General features: G+C 33.6%; 2 protein-coding genes across 2 annotated transcripts in view; one reads left to right on the forward strand and one right to left on the reverse strand.

Annotated features, from left to right (window-relative positions):
• Positions 1–19,804, forward strand: part of LOC111057874 — a 195,662-nt gene that overhangs the window by 39,709 nt on the left and 136,149 nt on the right. The gene's annotated exons all lie outside the window — the stretch shown is intronic.
• On the reverse strand, positions 11,869–14,841 carry LOC120353807. Its single transcript, XM_039438845.1, has 2 exons — positions 14,511–14,841; positions 11,869–12,102 (listed from the first exon to the last, which is right to left on the reverse strand). Exons 1-2 carry the CDS (start codon positions 14,644–14,646, stop codon positions 11,930–11,932), a joined length of 309 nt encoding a protein of 102 aa, XP_039294779.1. The 5' UTR covers positions 14,647–14,841; the 3' UTR covers positions 11,869–11,929.

Consider the following 19,804-nt stretch of genomic DNA (forward strand, 5'->3'; position numbering starts at 1 on the left):
TTTGGATTCTGTTTCAGTTGTGCTATTCTCTTGCTTTTACGTGAGTTGGAGTGTGGCTGCTGGCCGGCCTCCTCGTCCTGCAAATACTTATCCAGCCCCTCATTTGTCAAGCACTTCAATGTTGCATGAGTTCCATCAATCATTAGCCCATCCTTCCTCATCCTTACCTCACAGCCCGCACCACGTAATTGTCTCTGCATATCACTCAGCACTATATTCTTCTGTCTTGTCTCCTTGTCGCAATCTGGAGAGACAAATATCTTGAGAGCTTTCAATTTCGCGCAATATTAGTAAGGAGTCTATGTCTCTTCAAGCTGGATACTAGTGACAGAATCACTGGACGACTGGAACCCACTCCACCAGCTCCCAAACGTCACACATAATTTATATCAGCTTCATTTATTTCAACTTTTTTCACTTTATTGCATAAATCAAGCGTTTTCTCCATAACTTGCTCATCATTTTCACTTGCCTCCTACTTCATTCCATAGAATATGAGATTTTTTCTCTACGTATTTTGTCAATAATTTTTCTTTGCTGTGAAACCTCCTGCTCCAGATCTTCATTCTCCTTAATGAGTTTTCCATTTTCTCACTCTGGTCTTGAAATAAAGATGTGATATTTAATGCATTTATCTCATTTCTAGCAATCTCAAGCGTATCATTTTTGATATCACTTTTCAATTTATCGAGCATTTCACTCATTGTATTTTTATCTAGTGTCATATTTATTGAAGAATTAGCAAATGTTTAGAATTTCATAACTGGTATAATAAATACTAAAGCAGGCCCTTGTTTTCACCAACAATTCAATTATTGATTTTGTTTTAAAAATGCCTATAACAAAATAGTAAATGAGATTGGGAATGACATGATAAATAGATAGGACGAGCCAAGAGAGCTTTAAAGGCAATTGAAAGAAGTTGGAAGCTCCTGAAGTGACGGGTATATTAAACAGGAATGCGAAGAGGGTAAGGAATTTATATTTAATGAACTAAGCCAGGAAACCTAACAAGGCATTTCAATGCAAGAAAGTTAATGCACCAATAACAATTAATTAAGCTAATCTATAATTGAATAGTTTATTCAAATCTGGCGCTCTGTTTATGTTGTTATTGGTCAGCTGTTTTTTACAAGTTTACAGTGTTTGTATGGCAACCAACGACGCCGAAAACTGCAATCTTTTGTCACTAGTGTGGCTATTACCTTATCATCAATCAGCTCCGACTCTTATCATATTCTGGCGAAGCAAGGCGATAAGCTCCTCTCTCTGAATTGAATGACACAGTTTCTGTTGCCGAATAGATGCCAGTATGAATCTAATGCCTCAGTAGTGCCTATCTAACTTCAGTTTAAAGTTTACTGAGCATCTTAGCAAGAGAGTTCTTGAAAGCGGCGTGAAGACACAACTGGAGGTTATAATACACAAAGTCAAATCTCACACACACCTATCATAATCAGGTACCAGTTAGGCACACACTATCTACATAATATAACTCGATATATGACTTTTCCGAAATAACACAATTCAAAGAAATTAATCTTTTAGACAATCAAATACTTTAAATTCACGTAGGAGCACAATCTGCCGCTTTTCAGTCAAACAAACCAGTCTTGCCAACCTCAGAATTCAGAATGTGTGTTGGATAAAGTATCTGAGGAAGAGTTGGCTCAGTGCTCACTGTGCTATCTATTAATTCTCCAAGATCTGTCAACTTTAGATTGGACAGCACTATGAAAGAAGGAAAAAATGACTCGAATTTGGAATATTAACGTCAATTAAGGAGAACAATCTTCTCAAACAGTATAAAATGAATTAAACGAACAGTAATTACAAAGAAGTGAAAAGTTTTGAATACATAAGAAAGAGGTTGACTATGCTGTGTTTGCGCTGCTTTATTCTATTCTATCATATTATTCATTCATTCATGAAAACATGGTAGCATACAGGATTTTTCACAAGAATTGCTCCCATAACAAAATAATAACAATGATTCATTATACATGGGAAGAGTGAAGAAAATCAAGGATATTAAAGATAAAATTGGATATTGATAAAAATTAATTAATATTAAATATCTAGATTCGAGACTAGCACCTGCTATTCCTGTTTAACGGGTAACCACCACTTGAAGAGTCGACTCTGCTAGAGTTGTTGGAAGAAAATTGAAAAAATAATACAATCATAGACAAACTATGCTAATCACGGTATATTTTCTCTATGATAGCCTACTATATTTCTTTCCAGTTAAGTGGTAGAGTGTCTAAACTTTGTCACGAATCAAATAGAAAAAAAATTATTATATTGATCAAGAAATTGAAAATCCAAGTACCCTTTCTGAAAAATACTTTTTCTTGAAAAGTGGTACTCAGATTTCCAATTTCGTGATAAATAAGAGTTGTCCCACCGTGAATTGATAAAGTTATCATATTATTCTATTCCATATATTCAATACTGTTCTGTCAAAGAACTCTGTAACTTTTGTATATAATTTGTAAAATAGTATATTTCGCACCTAGAGCAGAAAATGAGATTTTTCCAGCTCGAAATCGGTTTTCAAGTCCGAGGCCGTAGGCCGAGGACTAGAAAAGATTGAGAGCTGGAAAAACATTTTTGCCCGTGGTGCGAACGATATTTTTCGCCACACTACAAGTATTGCTGACAAAATAAATAAAGAATACAAAATAAAGAATACTCGTTAAGCTATCGTACCTATCTCTTGATTTTAGTGGTAGAAGATTTGCAGTCAGGATTTCAGATTCTTTTAAAATTTCACTTGCAATACCACAGTAATCTTCAAGCATTTTTGAAAATTCGGAATGCACTAATCAACAATAAATAATTGAATAAAACTGGTTGCGAAGCGAATTAGTTTGATTCGAAACTGGAACTGAAATCATGGCGACTTTAGCTGATGATGAAAGTGGACGCTCGCCCGATCTAGCGGATGACTTATTAACTACTTCCATGAGCGGCTGGAAAGAGACAACTTTCTGTCCTAGACCGGAAAAGAAACCCTTTTCTGACGTCGTCTGCAAACAAGGTCTTTCAGATCTACGTAGGGACTGGAAAACAGCTGCTTTCTGTGCAGTGTGGCGAAAAATCTTATTCAGTGAGAACTTGTTACAGAATCCATTTTCTCCATGCATCAATTGAGTCACAGAAATTTTCAACTTTTCAACTGTTCTTCTTCGGAGCTCCTCTTAAGCTATCTTTTATCAATACTATCCTTCTCCACTTGCGCAAAGCCTGGAGCTTATGTGGGCATCACACAAGATTGATAGTGAGACTGATTACAAAGTACAAAATTCATAAAATAGAGTCAAAATTTGTAAATAAGATTGACTTCTCGTTGAATTGCATGAGATGCAAGAACTATCATCCAGTCCATGATGAAGTACATAGATAACGGTTATTTGAGAAAGATATACAGAGTGTTTCAGAAGTAGTGAGAAACATTTCAGGGTATTGATCCTGAATGATAGGAGACTACAAATATCATATTTGAAGTGTCCAAAACTCAGCAGTTATCCTTATAGCTGCCATTTTGTTTTTTTCACTTAGGAATTTTCATCTCAAGAAATAGATGATATATTGATCTGAAATTTGCTAATTAATATTTATGCTATGAAGACTCAACTCTTAAAAATAAAATGAAAAAATTTTCGATGTACATATTCAAATGGCGGCCTTTTTAAATTTTTGATTGCAAATTTCATGAAAACCGTTCAATTTACAGAAAATTTACAACAGACAAAAACGTTAGCAAATTTTATCAAAATTTAAAAGATACCTCATTCATTGGGATTGGTTAAAGAATAACGAAGAAATTAATTATTTTCGTATTGCATGCATGACCACTTTTCACAATTTAAACATCAATATTACATTTTTAATTCCAATTGTATTTATGATGAAGCTTTTTAACTCGGTATGACTTCATATGGCCATCCAGCAGATTTCACAATATTTTTCAGATGATCGATCGTTTTTGTTCAAGATCATGCATGCTGTACGAGAATATTTTTAATTTCTCTGTTATTCTCTGAATATTGTAAAACCCTGTATATTGTAGCCTAGAGCTTTTCCCACCTCTCTCCAATGTTTTTCCAATAAGAGAGATTACAGTTGAAGGTAGAAGCAATGTTTTTTGTAGTTTTTATGCTGAAATCTATTGGAATCTCTCTCGGTTGTCCTCTAAATGAGAACTGTCACCAAAAACTATCCAATCAATTTTATTTTCATACTCAGGATCGGAATCAAAATAATGTTTGGGAGCGAATTAACAGGTTAAACTAAAACCTGCTCCTCTTTCCAAAAAACTTCTATTATCAATCCAGTCAACATAAGGTTATGTTGGGTGAACAAGTCTCTCAGAGGTTATAGTGTACTTTTCCATGTTTTCGAAAATTGATAATGTTATTAAACATTCAATGATAACATTGAAATATATATCCTTGCTATATATCCATTCCAAAATCTTATCTCATCAATGCCGATTTTTAGTGAAGTGATTTTTTGTATTAGACACTACCACCCTTATAACTAGGTAACAGTGAAGAATGATAAATTCAAAAATCAAATTTGCAAACTTACAACCACTACCATAACCTGGAGAGGTTCCTGGAGTATCTGGAACGGTTACTTCTTGTGAGTTAACTGTTACCAAAGATGAACAAAGTAACAAAAAAAATATTAGTTTCTCCATAATCTGACTACAGGTATGGATATTCTTTATGAAATTTGATGAATTTCAGAACTGTTCTATCTGAAATGAATGTTCTTTCTCAAGTGTCACAATCACATTTCAGTGACCAGAGGGAAAAATTGACAGATATCTTTTGAATACACGAGATAAACTCTACAAAGGAGAATGATTTTTCAAAGAGAGTAGCTAGTTGTGTTGGATACTAAATTTTCAATAGTGTTTCGTGTTTGAAAAGGAAGTTGCATACAATATTGTTGATGTATATTGTGGGATGGTTATTAATAGAATGACTTGAGGTGATAAGACTGGACCTGAGAAAAGTATTCAGCAGAACATATTGGGAGATAACAATATAGTAGAAGTAGACACGTTCGAAATGAGAAGAAGAAGAGGAGGAAGAAGAAGAAGAAGAAGAGAAGAAGAAGAAGAAGAAGAAGAAGAAGAAGAGAAGAAGAAGAAGAAGAAGAAGAGAAAGAAGAAGAAGAAGAAGAAGAAGAAGAGGAAGAAGAAGAAGAAGAAGAAGAAGAAGATACAAACGAAACCATCCAATCACACGGTGATTGTTTGAGTTGGAATTGTTTTGAGTTGATTGATTGATTGATATAAGGTATATCAAGATATATTGAGATACAACATTAATATCTTAACATAATATAACATTATACTCGAGGTACATTTTATTGTATTTTCATTCGATGTATGATATTATTCATGGTTACTTCCGTCAACTTATGACAATTTTCGAGAAGGATTTCATAAAAACAAGATTACACTGGAAATCAAAAAATCATCTTTCCATTTATTGTATTATTCAAATGTTACTGAAGTAGCAAACAATAAAATCCAGTTTAGATACACTAACTAGTGACCTTCTAATAGACTCTCCTTTTTCTCATTGATTTTCCTTACATTTTTATCAAATTCAATAAGTATTTTGGTGATTTCAGCAGTTGATCCAAGGAGAGCAGTTAGAAATGTATCGGGATTCAATGGAAATTTATCAGATGGTGAAGACGGACTTCTTCTGATTCTGGACCACACTGGAAAATGGAAAATTATCAATTAGCATAATCACGAAACAAAATGAAAAATTCTGCATCAGCATAGTCAAAGTACAAAATATGAATATTTCCATATTCTATGAACAGATTGATATTTTCTATGGTAATACTCTGTATTACCTTATTTGACCATAAGAGCAAGCATAATTATGGAATGTCATCCTTGTGCTCTCAAATGTATTTTCAAATGATTACTCCACAACTATATGAATGAAAAGCTCAAATAGCATATTCAGGGTTACAGTAACTATATTACTCAGGTTGATATAGATACTGTAATCAGGGTGAGTAATACAATTTAGTAGTATAGTAATAAAATTTCCAATCAGTATGATCATAGAGAAAAGATAGCATTTGTTATAAGCGATTTATGCTATCGTTTCTGATAGAAGAAGTTTATCACAGTGTGATAACTAAATAACCAGGCTACAGAATAAAACCGGCTGAATCATAATATTTGAGGTTTACTGAGATGAAAATGAAATCAGGGTCTAGCGGAAGCAGGATATAATCATTTGAAAAGAACAGGGTGACATTCGCTTGATCACGGTCTCAGTTGATCACGAACCAGTTGTTTGGACGAATCTCAGTTTCTCTGAGACCGTCAAGTACCCGTTGCTTTTAGGGAAAGGGAAGGCCATTGGATACGTATCATCATAGATAAACAATAGCGTGAGTAGATATCCCATGGTATAGGGCGTTTATGTCGCAAATTCTACTGCTATCTCAAGCCGATAGTTCATGTAATTCTTTCCCGTGACGCTGCGTGACACTGGTAGTCTCTCATATTGTGCCGTTTATGAACTCTCACCCCAACAAAATTCGACAATAATCAACAGTAATCGGCTTGAGATAACAGTAAAAGTTGCGACATAAACGCCCTATACCATGGGATATCTACTTACGCTATTGTTTATCTATGGTATCATCGAAATTGATAATACATAATGGATCTTTCTAGCATATCGTAAAGGAACTATTATTGATATGAGAAGAGTTTTAAACATTTTCTAAATCTTTGTCTTTTGCGAAACCTTCCAAACTTTCAGATTTGAGATTTCCCAACATCGATACTAGGATTTTTAAAATTGATGAAGAATTCAACACGTTACCAGCATTCTCCAATCCAGCAATATCTTTTGTCAGTTCTTCCACTTTTCCAACACCTTCCAATTTTTTAGGTTCAATTTTAATATCCAAATTTGATGCTGGTGTAATCAAGTTCGTTGAAAAATCCAGAAGCTTTCTACGATATCCTATCTGGTTAAGATTATCTTCAGCTAAAGAAGATTCCAATTTCACAAAAATTTACGAATTTTCATTGTTTCCCGTTGTTTTTATGACACTATCTTTGTCTATGTCTGTGATTTTTCCTGTGCTATTTGCTAATTTTTCCAAAAGTGATGTGATGTTTTCATCCTGGTTCGGACTAGCCTCATCATTTTTTGCATCCTTCAATGGCCTCTCAACAACCGTAGGAGCTGGTGACGAAAAATGAATGTTAAAATTCGTATTACTGTTTTAACATTCTAAACTCAAACTTCAAGTTTCTACATCTACATACATGGAATTTGACTTTTACCTGCCTTTAGGCAATGTTACTGTTTAAAAAATTCGGGAAAAGAGCAGTTTTCGGCTAAGCCTTTTACTCTCTCACAGTTTCAGCTTTATAGTTTATAACTATTGTATTGATAATTGATGAATGAATATGAGTTTCGAACTGAAATTGGAGAATAGTTCAATGCCAAAAACTTCTCGAGAAAATCATGAAAACCCCTTTTTTGACATCATTTTCGACATTTTATCCGCCATCTTGAATTGCATTCGATCGAAATTGTTCGTGTCAGATCCTTATAGTGTGTGTAAGGTCCTTGAGTTCCAAATTTCAATTCATTTCGTTAATTGGCAGATGAGATATCGTGTACACAGACTCATACATACACTCATACACTCAAACACACACACACACATACACACACAGACACACACACACACACACACACACACACACACACACACACACACACCACACACACACACACACACACAACACACACACACACACAACACACACACACACACACTAATTTTTATCTCATAACGAGATGTTGTATTTATCGGAAATTTGGCATGGATTTATGCTATAAAGACTCAACTTAAAAAAATAAAATAAATATTTTCTATATAAATTCTCAAAATAGTGGCCATTTTAAATTTTTGATGGCAAATTCCACGAAAACCGTCCACTTTACAGGAAATTTACAAGGGACAATGAAGTTAGCAAATTCTATCTCAATTTCTAGGATACTTTATTTATCAAGATTGGTCGAAGAATAAGAGAGAAATTTATTCTTTTCGTACTGCATGCATGACATCTATTCACTTTTAAACATCAATATTGAATTTTTAATTTCAATAAAATATTGTACTTAAGATGAAGCTTTGAAACTCGGTATGGCTCCGTATGGCCAAACAGCTGATTTTACAATGTTTTTCAAATGATCTTGGAGAAAAGAGGTCATGCATGCAGTACGAAAAGAAGTGATTTTTCTGTTATTCTTTGACCAATCTTAATAAAAATAAGGTATCCTTGAAATCGTGATATTTACTCATTTCTTTGTCTCTTGTAAATTCTCAGTGAAGTGAAAGGTTTTTTGAAATTTGCCATCAAAAATTAAAAATGACCGCCATTTTGAAAATGTTTTATTTTATTATTTGAAGTTAAGTCTTTATAGCATTAATATTCAGGTCATATTTAAGGATCAATACAATATTTAGTTCTCGATATAAAATTCCCAAGTGAAAAACCAAATGGCAGCTATAAGGATAACCGCTTAGTTTTGGACACTTCTAATACGACATTTTGTAGTCTCCCATCATCCAGGAACAATACCCTAAAATGTTCGACACTACTTCTGAAACACTCCGTGTTACTTAGGGTAATATAGATACTGTATTCAGGGTGAGTGATACAATTTAGTAGTAAAATCTCCAATATTGGTATAATCATAGTAAAAAGGTAGCATATGTTATAAGCGATAATTTATGCTATCGTTTCTGATAGTAGAAGTTTATCACGAAGTGATAACTAAATAACCAGGCTGCAGGATAAAACCGGCTGAATCATAATATTTGAGGTTTACTGAGATGAAATCAGGGTCTAGCGGAAGCAGGATATAATCATTTGAAAAGAACAGGGTGACATTCGCTTGATCACGATCTCAGTTGATCACGAACCAGTACTGTTGTTTGGACGAGTCTCAGTTCCCCTGAGACCGTCAAGTACCCGTTGCTTTTAGGGTAAGGGGAGGCCAGTGGATACGTATCATCGGAAGATATTAATGATACATAATGGATCATCCCAGCATATCGTCAAGAAACTAAGTCCTCTAACTAACCCGTCCACCATTAAAATTTAATGGTGACATTTTTTAAATATAATTGAGCATTACTTTTTGGGTTGAACCGTGATACCTTGAGATTCGATGAATTGAACAGCCCGAATTCACACTTGCTTTAGTTTCTCACGAAATGGTCAATATAAGGACGTGATGAACTGAAAACTTTCCCAGAGAAAAATTTCAGTTCAGTCAATATTTATAATATTATGTTTCTACAACTACAGCTCTTGTGGGAACACAAGCATATTTCACATGAAAATTTTTCATTTTCTCAAAAATGTTTATTCTCCCTGACGAAGAGGAAGTGATATTCTCTCTGTAGCCTGTTCTAGAATGAGGAATAGGCAGACTCATACTGTAGTATGGATGAAAATAATATGACAGGAATGATAAGAATCGAGCTTTCAGCCGACCTTGTCCAAAAAGAAGTTAGTGGTTTAAAAAAATAATATGAATATTGAGAATGTCCTCCAGTCTTCATGATTATCATGCAAAATATTTTTCTCCTAATTTATCAACACAAATGTCAACCGCTCGAAATTTTTATTTGAAATCGGAACTCACCCTTGTTATTAGAATCAGATTCAATATTCACTGCATCAGGGACAATGTCCTCTCGTGTATTAGCTACAAAAATGAATGACAATAGTAGGAAAAGATTAAGTCTCTCCATAATTTTTACGTGATGAGCGTCAATGTTTTCGTTTGAGAATAAATTTGTTTCAAAAACTTTCTACTGAAATGGATACTCAATTTCAACTGAGTCCTGAAACCTGATACCTTTTCCAATTTTCAGAATGAATTATTTTCCAATTTGAAGATTTCATCTATCATATAGTTTAACAAACTCCTTTCTCATTGGCTCACAGGGAAATGCAATCAACGTCCTAATGAGTAAACAGATTATAATTTCCTGGTTGATTATTTTCTCTCGTGGAAAAAGCATGTGTGAAATAGAAATTTGAATTGAGAATCACAAAAAGATTTAGGTTTTAAATTAAAGTTGAAACTTGTTTCACGCTAAGCTACTAATGAAATTCTCGAATTGAACAGTTTTATTGTTCATGAAGACATAACATGGTCAGCTTTAGATAAGAATGCAAAAAACTGAATTTGACATAAATCATCATGATGATACTATCGTGAGAGGTTCTATCATTGAAGGTGGAGTTGAGAACTATTCAAGATGAGAATAAAAAAAGGTCCGGTTACAGTCCATCATTTACATTATCTGCAAGATTAGTAGCATAGAAAAAATATAATTATCATGTGTAGATTTCTCATGGTATAGAGCATTCCAAATTTCACTGTTAACTCAAGCTGAGAATCCATGTAGTTTTTTCTTTCTTTGCCATAAACCATAGGTAAGGAAAGTATTGCTTTCCGAAAAAAAATTGAGGTATCCCAATTCCCAAATATCTAAACGTTTCAAGGTCACCTAAATCCAAAAAAGTGGTTTTTGGGTATAGGTCTGTATGTTTGTGTGTGTGTGTGTGTGTGTGTGTGTGTGTGTGTGTGTGTGTGTGTGCGTGTGTGTGTGTGTGTGTGTGTGTGTGTGTGTGTGTATATATATTTATATGTATATATGTGTACACGATATCTCATCTCCCAATTAACGGAATGAGTTGAAATTTGGAACATAAGGTCCTTACAATATAAGGATTAGACACGAACAATTTTGATCAAATGCAATTCAAGATGGCGGCTAGAATGGCGAAAATGTTATTAAAAACAGGGTTCTTCGCGATTTTCTCGAAAACGGCTCCAATGACTCTTATCAAATTATAAGATCCCAATCTAGAAATCCAAAACAAGAATAATGTTTATCTAAATCATAATTAAATAATAACTTCTCATCATTTAATAATAAATAATGTTTATTTTCTATTGACAGTGATAAATATTTCAACTATAAGCAATGAGAAATGTAGCAAACACACATTATGAAATTTGAATTTTCAGGTTAAATAATAACCGTTCGAAATCCATGTCAATAAAATTAATAAAATAACATTAGAATATACTACGATAAAATATTTTCTGTTGTCTATTTTATTTTATAAATATTTTTTAGTTTACTTAAATTATTTTTCGGTAATTAAGTAAGTTAACCATGTCTAAATATCTGAATACTGTTTTTAGCTGGATGAAACGAAGTTAGGTACAATTCTTTCTGATAGGTCGCGCGCTTGTCGGTTCAGCCATTTTGCAGTCATCCAACCAGCTGTTGGCGTGTATTTTGAATGCGAATTTTTTGTTTTATCTGTATTTTTTCTTATTCTTGAATGATAAAAGATGAGAACTTTGGCTGAGAATTTTCAACTTCAATTGGATTATTAATTTTTAAATGAATTAAGGTTGTTATTAATAACAGCATCACACACACAAACATTTGATTGATTTCAGCCATCATTTTATCCATAATTACCCACTTTTCATATTCAATGGTAACTGTAGGAAAAATCAAATGTGAAATTTGTGCGCAAAGTTCCTCTGCTGCACTCAAGAAACCATTCCGCCCTCGCCTACGGCTCGGGCGTAAACGTTTCTTTCGGTGCAGCAAACTGTCACTTTGCGCACTAGTTGCACAAATAACTATATCAGGCTGAGTGATACTCAGAAAGCCATTCATACAATGAAACTGAAAGTGATCACGAGAATTGAACTGGAAACTATAAGGATTGGAAAAATGAGCATATTTGTTAAATAGTAGAGTTTAATTATCAGCACATAATCTCAATTTCAAGTGAATTCATGGTTCAGATTGATAATAGTTTGTTCAACAAATAAATGACAATTCCCAAAATCAATTTTGCATGAGCTTGTGGTGTCATGGGAATATTTTTTATCATTGAAAACATTTTTTCCCCAACTTTGACAGAATGGTCTGATGAAGCATCGTTCACATTCCTCCTCAGTCGGGGAGACCATACTGGAAATCACAAAAAAATATTAAAATTTCAATACAAGAAAACGTCACAAAATTAAAATTATAATGAAATAGAACAAAATCTCTTGAACATAATTTCGGGATTATTTCTTGTTCAAAAGTGCAGACGAAACAAACCTCATTTGTTCAGATTTCCTATCAAAGTTCGGCCTAATTTTCTAGGGAATTATCTTGGCTTTAACTCTCATCTTCAACAGTGCTTGTTTTGAAGTGTAAAATTACTTTATTTTCACTGATGATTAATCGAAATTCGGGAATGAAATGGTAAGGGTTAAGAAGCCTGTTACTTCATTTCAATCATGTTATGATGAATTTTCTATGTTGCCGATGACATTGAAGATAGAACTGTCTTGAATTGTTGAAGATATGTATTATATACTTTAAATAAGTAACTATTCTATTGAAGAACTTGGAATTGTAAAATAATTATGATAGAATATTGATGTTACTTCTTCCCAATCATATTATGATGAAGTTTCCATGTTGCCGATGAAATTGAAAATAGAACTGTCTTGAATTGTTGAAGATGGGTATTATATACTTCAAATAAGTAACTATTCCATTGAAGAACTTGGAATCGTCGAAGAATTATGATAGAATATTGATGTACCGTAATTATTCAATGAGCAGACATTAAATTACTGAGCAGCCACCGTTACTGAATAAAAAAGAGGGGCACATTATTATTATTAGTTCTTTAAACTTCTCATTGTACCATATCTGTATTTTAAAACATGATACTGAATCATGTATCTGTATCATGCTTGCCAGTGTAATAATTTCATCCTACTGTCAGCTATTACCATTTTGGAAAACATCACAATTACCATAGAAACATACCCCCAGCTGAATAGAAGTGTGGAAAAAGATTGGAGAGAAATTGAACTTAGAGAAACAAGAAAATGAGGTTTTAGACCTAAACTGAGTACACCGAACAACTGAAGATGTGCCAACTACAGAGACCTCAAAAGGATGGCGGATGACAGAGAGGCATGGAGAGGTGCTGCCAACCAGCCCAACGGCTTTTTACCGAAGAGATTGATTGAGTACTTTATTTATGTAGATTACAATATATACTGGCCTATAAACTTATATAAGATAGCTTACAATACAGCAAAATTATAGATAAATTTACATAATATGGACTAAGAGAATAATTGACCGAGCGAAGTGAGGTATAAGATTCAAATCGACGGTTTGGCATTTCTCTTAATGTTCGAATGTTTATATGTTGCGCATTTACGGCGAAACGCGGTAATTGATTTCAATGAAATTTGACAGGTATGTTCCTTTTCAAATTGCGTGTCGACATATATACAAGGATTTTTTGAAATTTGACATTTCAAGGATAATATAAAATGAAGAAGGAGCCTCCTCCATATGCCGATATTAGAGTGAAAATCAGGCTATAGAATATTATTCATCATAAGTCAGTTGGCAAGTGATTACACAGATGTGTAGAGAAGCCAGTCTATCGCTGTATTTCCATAAGGTCTATAGTTTCAATCAGGTACTCGTGGATGAGAATACTGCGTGAGGTCTACTGTTCACAGAACTACTAGTTATTGAACTGTATATGATAGGAAAAAAGCAATTTGTAATAACTGAAGATAATATTGTTAATCATCTACATAACAAGAGAGAGAGTGATTGATTTATTGATTGGTTGGGTACTTTATTCATTTAGATTATAATATAATATACTAGCTTATACACTTATACTGTATATAATAACTCACAATGAAACGAAGGAATAAATTTACATAAGAAAATAATTCTTGAACTGTATATGATATGGACAAAAGCATTTTAGAGTAGGTATAGATAACATTGCTATGCATTTACATAAATTGGCGGAGCTTCAGACTAAAAATGTCCATTCTTCGGAAAGAATATTTAAAGTATCTTTGTAACTCTCCACTGGGAAGAGAGAGAGAGTGAGAGATCTGAAAATTCTACTTCAATAATATATTGTTCACATCCCATACAACATTTAAATTCCCTAGGGAAGTCAATTTTGCATATACGAGATGTATCAACACACACTATCAGACGAGTATAATATCTCTGTGGATGCTAATGTGATTTGGTAGATAGATTTTATCATTTACAGAAAAAGTTTATACATTCCTACAATCATGAAAATGATTACAATTCAGCAGTGAAATAATATTCTGCTGTTTTCTGGTAGAAACCAAAAGAAATGAAATTTTTGGGAGCTACAAATTCTATATTGGATGAACAATAACTTTCAAGATGATAAAATTAAAATTTGAATCTTGTTTCATTTGACTTGAATCTGTTTTCAAAACCATTAACAGCTAGCTATTGGATTCACAAATTTTGTATTGGAAGTTCGATAACTTTCAACCCAATAAGGTGAAACTTACCCTTACTTTCGAAACCATCAACAGCTCCTAATGCATCCTTGACTGGCTCCTCTGAAGCGATTCTGTCCTCTTTGGCATTTGCTGCTACAATGAGAATCAAGAGTGAGACAGAAATAATTATCATGAATTTATCCATAGTTTTCAAAACAAATCGTTCAGTTTGCTCCTTTCCAAGCGTATAGAAAATTTGGATTGTGGGAAAATATTTTCAATTAGCTCGAAAATCTTTTCGTCCCTTGGTTATTTGAGAGAAATACTGTATTGAAATACTTCAGAAGCTGTGTGGCTCTTTACTGTACTGCAATATGACTGAAGTATTTTCGAAAGAAATTAGCTTTTAAATAAATCGTAATTGAATGCCTGAGAGCTTTCTTATCGAGAAACCAGATAATTGATGCACGTGTGAGATAATTACTTAGAAGTAAAACTTGGAATTGGTTTTTGAAAATAAAATTCATTTTTTGCCAAGAAACAATAAATGACTTAATCTAGCATGAGGAGTGATGTCAGTTACAAAACAAAAAATAGATTACTAAAATCTGGGAAATTCCAATGGGGCATTACGGGTGATCTTCACTTGGAGATATGGATGGAAATATTGTGAAATTTAAAATGATTTGAACTAATGTAGAATAGTAATGAAGATTTCAATCAACTACCTCATGATAAACGCTATTAGTAGCGTCACATATAATAGAAAACACACTATAAGATTAAGGCTGCTCATACAATGATTTATGTAGATTTTATAGATGAAGTTCACATTGTTCCAGCAATTCAGAAATTATCATAATCATTTCATATGAATGATGAGTCATATAAATAATTGATTTTGTATATTTTCACTTTGAAATATTTGATTAAAAATGAATGATACCTATGTCTTGAATGGATTGGTAGACACAATACTACTCAGAGAACGTAATAAAATGTAAAAGAAATAATGAAATAATAGCTATTATGATGCCATAATCTCTGACTACTTGACCTAGAGGGTTTTTGGTCTGGACAATATATCAGAAAATATATCATTGTTGAATGAATGAAGGGGTACAAAAGTACTCAGAGATTATAAAATGTAGTGAAAGAAAAAATGAAATAGATGGAAATTACTGAGATAATAATTTTTGAATAGTAGCGCTCATCGAATTTCCATCTAGCTGTTTATCCTGCTGTCAATAATTGTAGTAGTAGAAGTCTTCGGGGTGAATCACAGACTTCAATTTGGATTTTTGATTAATAAAAATAGAAATGAAATAATTTCAGTAAATCCTATACTCTCTGACTCTTCTGGTCTATAAGGTTTTTAGTCTGGACGGTTTAGGTCTAGAATCAATGAGAACATGGTAAAGACTTTGTAGATCGAACATATTGATAGTCATTATACTTCTGTTGTATTGTATATAGATGATATTATACTTCGAACACTTCTCATTCGAACACTTCTCATTTGAACAATATACTTGAACGCTTCCTCATGCCAGAAATGAAATTGATAATATTGAAAATGTATATTTAACCGTGAAGAAATTTACGAAAGAACACCGAAATCAGATCAATGTACAGCAAAGTCAAAACTCACAACATGGTGACTTGACATCAGAATTTTGTATTGTATATAGATGATATTATACTTCGAACACTTCTCATTTGAACAATATACTTGAACGCTTCCTCATGCCAGAAATGAAATTGATAATATTGAAAACTTATATTAAAACCTGAAGAAATTTACGAAAGAACACCGAAATCAGATCAATGTACAACAAAGTCAAAACTCACAACATGGTGACTTGAAATCAGAATTCCGAATCAGTTAACATAAAGGACGTTCCAAGAATCCGGGTCACACTTTCTTGATAAAAATTCCTGGTTTCGTTTATCAAAAGACCGAAAACTGAGAAGAATCTGCTCTAGCACAACACGCTCTCTCTTTCACTCACTCCTCACTGCTTCCCTTTCTTTTCGCCCTGGAAAAGCTGCAGAATTTTCCATCAGTGACGACTGAACGGTGAAACAGGGTCAAAATCGTGTGAAAAACAACAATGGAAAATGTGTTTTCTTCGATAGTTTCCCGAAAGATAGTTTCACCAGGAGAATGTGGCGAAATGTTATCAGTGTTCTCATAGTTTATGAAATCGTGAGGGTTGATGTTAGAAACTATAGGGAGATTCATTTAGAACTTTCAGTATTGGTTTGATGGAAAGCGTTGAGCGTCTTCTATAGGGTAGCTGACAGTTTGAACTATAGTGGTAACTTTTCAATTTCAGTATCTGTGTGAGATTTCTTATCCAAGTACATTACAATTTAGTCTGGGTTGTAATTCCCAGGTCGAACGATTTAATAAACTTAGTGAATCTTAAATAGTTTAAGCTTGTTCGAATTCAACGTGAAGAAAAAGGGCCAGTTTCCGAGCTCGGGATTTAGCTAAGTTCTAGACTTCAAACAGCTGGAGACAGAAAATTGGCTTTCCGAAACGGGGCGTAGTCTCAGTTCATGTTTGAATCAAATTTCGAAAAACTAGAGAATTGAACACAAAATAAAATTGGATTTCGAAAAACTAGAGAATTGGACACAAAATAGAATAAAGATAATATATTTTATAGTATGAAGCTTCAGCTAGTTTGAATTATTTAGGAATGTTTAATTACGTCAAGGAAAAACGTTCCAAATTATAGAAATGAGAAAATAGAGATTATCATAAAAACTGCGACTACACCCCGTTTCGGAAAGCCAATTTTCTGTCTTCAGCTGTTCAAAGTCTAAAACTTAGCTAATCCTGAGCTCCAAAACTGGCCCCAAGAGAAATAAAAGTACAAAAAGATAAATAAATAATTAGAAGAAGGAGGAAGAGAAGGAGATGTTGCAAAAAAATGAGGAGAGAAAACAGAAGATTAAAGAACACAAGCGTTTTCTTCTTTTTTCTCATCTCCTTCTTCTTCCTCTTCTTTTTCTTTTTCTTATCTTCTTCTTCTTTTTTCCTTTTCTTCAACTTTTTTCTTCTCCGTCTTCTTCTTCTTCTTCTTCTTCTTCTTCTTCTTCTTCTTCTTCTTCTTCTTCTTCTTCTTCTTCTTCTTCTTCTTCTCTTCTTCTCTTCTTCTTCTTCTCTTCTTCTTCTTCTTCTTCTTCTTCTTCTTCTCTTCTTCTCTTCTTCTTCTTCTTCTTCTTCTTCTTCTTCTTCTTCTTCTTCTTCTTCTTCTTCTTCTCTTCTTCTTCTTCTTCTTCTTCTTCTTCTTCTTTTTTCCTTTTCTTCAACTTTTTTCTTCTCCGTCTTCTTCTTCTTTCTTCTTCTTCTTCTTTCTTCTTCTTCTTCCTTCTTCTTCTCTTCTTCTTTCTTCTTCTTCTTCTTCTTCTTCTTCTTCTTCTTCTTCTTCTTCTTCTTCTTCTTCTTCTTCTTCTTCTTCTTCTTCTCCTTCTTCTTCTTCTTCTTCTTCTTCTCTTCTTCTTCTCTTCTTCTTCTTCTTCTTCTTCTTCTTCTTCCTTCTTCTTCTTCTTCTCTTCTTCTTCTTCTTCTTTCTTCTTCTTCTTCTTCTTCTTCTTCTCCTTCTTCTTCTCTTCTCCTTCTTCTTCTTCTTCTTTCTTCTTCTTCTCTTCTTCTTCTTCTTTCTTCTTCTTCTTCCTCTTCTTCTTCTTCTTCTTCTTCTTCTTCTTCTTCTTCTTCTTCTTCTTCTTCTTCTTCTTCTTCTTCTTCTTCTTCTTCTTCTTCTTCTTCTTCTTCTCTTCTTCTTCTTCTTCTTCTCCTTCTTCTTCTCCTTCTCCGTCTTCTACTACTTCATCTTCTCCTTCTCCTGCTTTATCTTGTGATATTCCCTTTTTTCTCAAAAATCCCTTCTTCCATCATCCACTCATTCCTCCTTACTTCCTCACTCCTTATCACAATCTTCCTCCATCTATTATTATTTTTCTTCTTCAAACTACTATTAGTCTGTTACTTTTTGATGGTCTCTGAAACAAGTTTAGGGAGTCACTATGGCTGGGGGAAGTCAAAAACATCCCAAATTATTTCAGTGGGGAAAAGCCGTGCCCTTGAACAGAACTCGTGTTGGGGGTTCCAAAATCTCCCAAATGATTTCGGAGGGGAAACCTTGCCCTTGAACGAAAGTTTGCGTTGGAGGGGGAAAGAGAGCAGATCAGCAGGGAGGATAAAAAGTTTACGAAAGTTGTTGTTTCTATATTGAAATTCACTTTAATCTGTCAGAATTTGCTAAATGCTACTCACTGATGTTCTATGAATGAGAAGTACTGACATCACTTCAATCTGCCAGTGATCTTTATGAATAATATTGATGCTTCCTATTCAACTAGTAATGACAGTTTTGTGTGAATCTTACTGGAGACAAAACTCCATGAGTGGGGAAGTTGCCGAGAAGAAGTTGGCTGAAGTCAAGTGCAGCAAAGTTGTCTTGAGCTTGTCTTGCTATTTCTTCCAGTCCTCAGTTGATCTGATCTCTTTCAATCTACAAATGGAAGCACCTATCAGAAAACACTCATTGGATTGAATTGTGCGGACAAGCCCCGATACAACGCAGCTCCAGGGTGGAGAATATAATCCGTTATAAAGGGTTATACTTTTTTATAGAACAGGACTACAATCTACATTTATTCTATTGTAAAAAATACTACAATCATGATATAATAATGACATTGAACAAAAACTCGTTTACATTTTGAAGTTTCTCTTTCAAATCCTGTGGATATAGTGAGTCAGGTTAGGTTGAATAATTTTTAGAATCAGGGTGAATAATTCATGAATAAAAATTGGAATTAGAATGTATTCATAAAATTATGATAAAGGGATTACAATCGCAGTACATTGGGAAGTATCCCATGCGAATCCAGTTTGGGAACACTTATGAGAAAACACGCATGAGATTGGACTGTGTGGTCAAACCTCGATACAACAGATCTCAAGGAGTGAGGAATGGAGTCCGTTATAAGGGGTAATTCCTCGTTTCTAAAAAGAGTACAATCCCGAAGTACATTTTAAAGTTTCTCTGTTCAATAGCACCTATTAGAAAACACTGATTGCATTAGATAACATATACAAACCTCAATACTATGCATTTCAAGGGGTCATGAATGAGTTCCGTTGTAGAAAGAAATATGTTGGTCTCAATTAAAGCACGAATAATGTATGATTCTATTGAATCACTGTATTTCATGCGAGGAATTATATCTGTGTTGGATAGTTAGATGTATTGGATCTGGGAAGAAATTTTTGTTTTGCCCGAATGATAAAGCTTGAAGAGAGTAGAATGCTCCAAACGAACATTTTTGACTTTTTTAATCCAAAT

The sequence above is a fragment of the Nilaparvata lugens genome, chromosome 12 (genome assembly GCF_014356525.2).
Source record: "Nilaparvata lugens isolate BPH chromosome 12, ASM1435652v1, whole genome shotgun sequence".
NCBI classification, from domain to species: domain Eukaryota; kingdom Metazoa; phylum Arthropoda; class Insecta; order Hemiptera; family Delphacidae; genus Nilaparvata; species Nilaparvata lugens.